Here is a 3621-nt window from a genome sequence, read left to right as displayed (position 1 = left end):
CCACAGCTTTGGTGGAAATGCTACAGTCTAGAACTGGAGCTCCTTTATGTAGGGAAAAAAAATTGAATTTTTTTTTTAAACAGTGACCTAAAGTTTGCTACTGTTTGACTTTTCAAACAAAGAAAAATTTCACGTTCAGTGAGGCTTATGAAAAGTCATGTCTGATCAGATGGAGAAGCATTTTGAACAGGGCTGTGGAGCACCCTCCTACCTGAAGAGCCAGGTCAGATGGGAAAGCTCTGGAAGGTTTTGTCTCTGTAAGCAGCTACAGGACCTGCAGGCTGAAGGCCCTGAAATCCCAGCCTCTCAAAGAATTTACCTAGAACGTTTTCGTTGTTGGTACCGTGGGCTTTCTGCTCCGGTTTCTGTGTAGAAGGGTGACACTGAAGCGAAGCTTTTCAGAAAACTCTCATTCGTGCCAGTTCTCAGGCTGTTTGTTTTCCTTCTGTGAGGTTTAGAATACATGAAAATAAAGTATTTAGGAAAAGTAGAACAGAACCCTTCATTTGGTGGAAGACCAACTCTGGTGAGATTAAGAGCTGAAGGCAGCGATTTTCAGTTGCTGCCCTGACACTGGCTGAGGACTAAAGCTGTCAGGAGAAAGACCCGCTGCAGTGCCTGCAAATCCTTGTAACTAATTTAAGAGCTAGTACAGAAAGTTCGTCTCATTTCCTGACACAGCGTTGGGTAACAACATTTCCTCCTGTAGTTACATCCCCAGCAGGGTTTGTTTCCCACCCCCAGGCTGCCCCGGTGCAGCAGCAGGTCCCAGCCCTCACCTCCAGCCAGGCAGTGCCCCTGCAGCGGAGGGGAGACTCGCTCACACCCCGCGAGGAGGAGTCTCTGCTGACAAACAGGGGCTCGTCAGCTTCCCCACAACAGCGTTTGCTTGTTATTTCTGCTGCTGCTTCTAGAACTGACAGCAGTTAAACAAACCTCCTGTGCGGGAACACAGGACAGTACGTTCACACCGATCACTTATTAACCGGCATTAGGTGTTTTATTTGCATAACTGATACGTTACATTTCTTGGAGATCACTGGCTCATTGTCTGTCTGTCTTTTCGTTTCAGCTATTGTAGAGCAAGAGATGAAAAAGGATTGGCTGTTTGCACCTCACTACCGATACTACGTGCGGGAAATGAGAATTCATGCGTACAGCCAGCTCCTGGAGTCCTACCGGTCACTGACGTTAGGGTACATGGCAGAAGCGTTTGGAGTCAGTGTAGAATTCATAGATCAGTAAGTTATCCGGCCTAAGTTCATGAAGATATCACTTCAAACCTTTTAATTGGTTATAGCGATCCCCACTAGGAATACAAGTCTTTGTTCTGCTTTGATTCCAATGTGCCAAGTTCTGTTTCTGGGAAAGAGCTTGGCTAAATTCCCGCGAATCTTCTGTTTCAGTAAAGAAAATTATTTGATTGCAGTCTCCCATGACAGCTTTCCCGTACTTCTTTCACTCTAAATGCTGTATGGGAAACTAGTCTTGTTAATAACTTTGTTCTTATACCCTGTATCCACTGACCTCCACGTGCTATGAAACTGCAGATTCTAGAGGATCGCTTCGTTCACAGCTGTGTGAAAACCCAGCGGTGACAGCTCTGGGATGACACACTTCCCATACCCCGCCAGCCTCCGTACCTGGCTGTGCTCGCTCCAGGGACGTGGGCAGGAGCTGATGGTTTTTCACTTAAAATCAAACATACCCTGTGGTCTCAATCTGCCATTTTTTTTCTAGTTTAAAACCCACAGATTTAGATCATGAGAACTAATGTGATGTGAGAAAGCGACTTTTACTCTGTGTACATGGAACACTTGGTTTCTGGTGCCTTCACAAGAGTCATTGTTCTTTCACAGAGAAGTTTCAGATTTTCTAACTTAGAGAAGTGTTACAGAAATCTGAATAGTGCTTGAAATGTTCAGAAATTAACAGGTGTTTCCAGACAAACCAAATGCCATCCAATTCAAAGATAAATGCTTTAAAGCCTTGCTAGTTCTTATGGTCCCCAGTAATTTAGTACTAGTTGTAACTTGGTTTACTGTTGATCACAGGAGTATTTTCTTCCACCATCAGTAACGTGCTGTAGATCACCAGCTGATGAAGCAAAATAATATTTTTTTTTAAATAGCATATTTAGAGCTACTAGAGGGTAGGCAACCACTAAGAGACTTTTCCAATTAATTAATGGACTGGCACGAGGATATTCACCTCAGGATCAGTTCGAACTGGCACGCTACGTGACTGCTGCCCTCCAGTCCAAAGAGCAGTTGATGCCAAGTCAAGCGATGAATTCCAGTGACTCAAATATGACACTTCAGCCTGAGAAGAAAGTTCGGAGACGGTTCGTATTCAGACCTCTGGAACGGTTATTCCTCTGAGGTCCGAGATGAGGGTGCATGAGGTGCCTTACGAAAGCATCCAGGCTGTTCCTCCAGCAGCGTCGGGTGGTGACACTGGTGATCGGTGCTGCGAGGTCTACAGCTCTTGCGGAAACATGGTTTAACCAACTGTTTTTTTCTTTTCTTAGGGAGCTTTCGAGATTTATTGCGGCTGGGCGATTACACTGCAAAATAGACAAAGTAAATGAGATTGTAGAAACTAACAGGTAAGCTGTCGGTTCCTAGGAGTTGTTTTTGACAGCCCAGTTGAATTCCATATATTTTGGGGACGCTTATTACAGAAATGTGGGATTTGGTGTAAAACATGTCCTCACTTCTAAACCTTTTTTTTTTCTCCCCATAATTCCTAGGCCTGATAGCAAGAATTGGCAGTATCAGGAAACCATCAAGAAAGGAGATTTGCTGCTAAACAGAGTTCAGAAACTTTCCAGAGTAATTAATATGTAATTTTTTAAACACGAGGAGATGCAAAATTTAGACGTTTAAAACATTTTGGAAGTAACCTATAAATATATTGTATAACTTGATATACTGTAGGTAAAAAAAATGACTAGCAAGAGAGGTAGTGTTTTTACTTTCCACTTCATTATGTGAACCATGTTCTGTTTTGGTGTATGAATCCCTGCTCATTTATTAAATGTATGATACCGTTGGTCATCTCTTGTAATAGACTTTGTTCCTTTACTTGCCTGTGTATGCAGCGTTCAGTGTTTAATAGCAAAGCAGGGACAAGCTCTATGAACAGGGAGAACTAAGGGCGTCTTCTAAGACTCCTGTACTTGAATCAAAGGCAAAAAGAATCAGCTGCTTAATAGCAAAGTAGCCAAAAATTTTAGTTGAGATTGTGCACTGCCCAGACAGGAGGACCTTGTGTTACGAGGGGATTACAGCGTAGGGGAGGAGGAATAAGGATGAAAACGGTAGCAGTAATACAACCGCAAGAACAGCAAGGACTGTAACTTTGGGAACACCTTTAACGTTTCTGTAAAAGAGTCAGCACGTTAGCTGAGCGTTGATTTGTAACGTTGCAGACTGGCAGGTGCTGGGGACCGTGGAGGACACCACTGCACTTTGACACAGCCAGACAGATTCTGTAGCAGGTCACCGTTTCTTTCTCCACAGCTGCTGGGGAATGAAAGTTCCAGGCAGGCTGTTGCCGTACCGATGACACATGGCTTCTGGCCTATGGCAGGAGCCCTTTTCCTCCTGGCCTCGCTTG

General features: G+C 44.0%; 1 protein-coding gene across 1 annotated transcript in view; it reads left to right on the top strand.

Moving 5' to 3' along the window:
- The window catches only part of PSMD6 (proteasome (prosome, macropain) 26S subunit, non-ATPase, 6), a 5509-nt gene extending 2440 nt beyond the window's left edge, over window positions 1-3069 (top strand). The window contains exons 5-7 of the mRNA XM_010133916.1: window positions 1073-1241; window positions 2531-2608; window positions 2753-3069. Of these exons, the coding sequence (XP_010132218.1) occupies window positions 1073-1241; window positions 2531-2608; window positions 2753-2849 (344 nt within the window). The 3' untranslated portion in view covers window positions 2850-3069. The remainder of the gene's footprint in view (window positions 1-1072; window positions 1242-2530; window positions 2609-2752) is intronic.
- The last annotated feature ends 552 nt before the right edge of the window (window positions 3070-3621 follow it).

This window comes from Buceros rhinoceros, unplaced genomic scaffold (assembly GCF_000710305.1).
Source record: "Buceros rhinoceros silvestris isolate BGI_N320 unplaced genomic scaffold, ASM71030v1 scaffold34983, whole genome shotgun sequence".
In the NCBI taxonomy this organism is placed as follows: Eukaryota; Metazoa; Chordata; class Aves; order Bucerotiformes; family Bucerotidae; genus Buceros; species Buceros rhinoceros.
The sequence above is the reverse complement of the archived record's forward strand: the minus strand, read 5'-3'. Positions and strand labels throughout refer to the sequence as shown.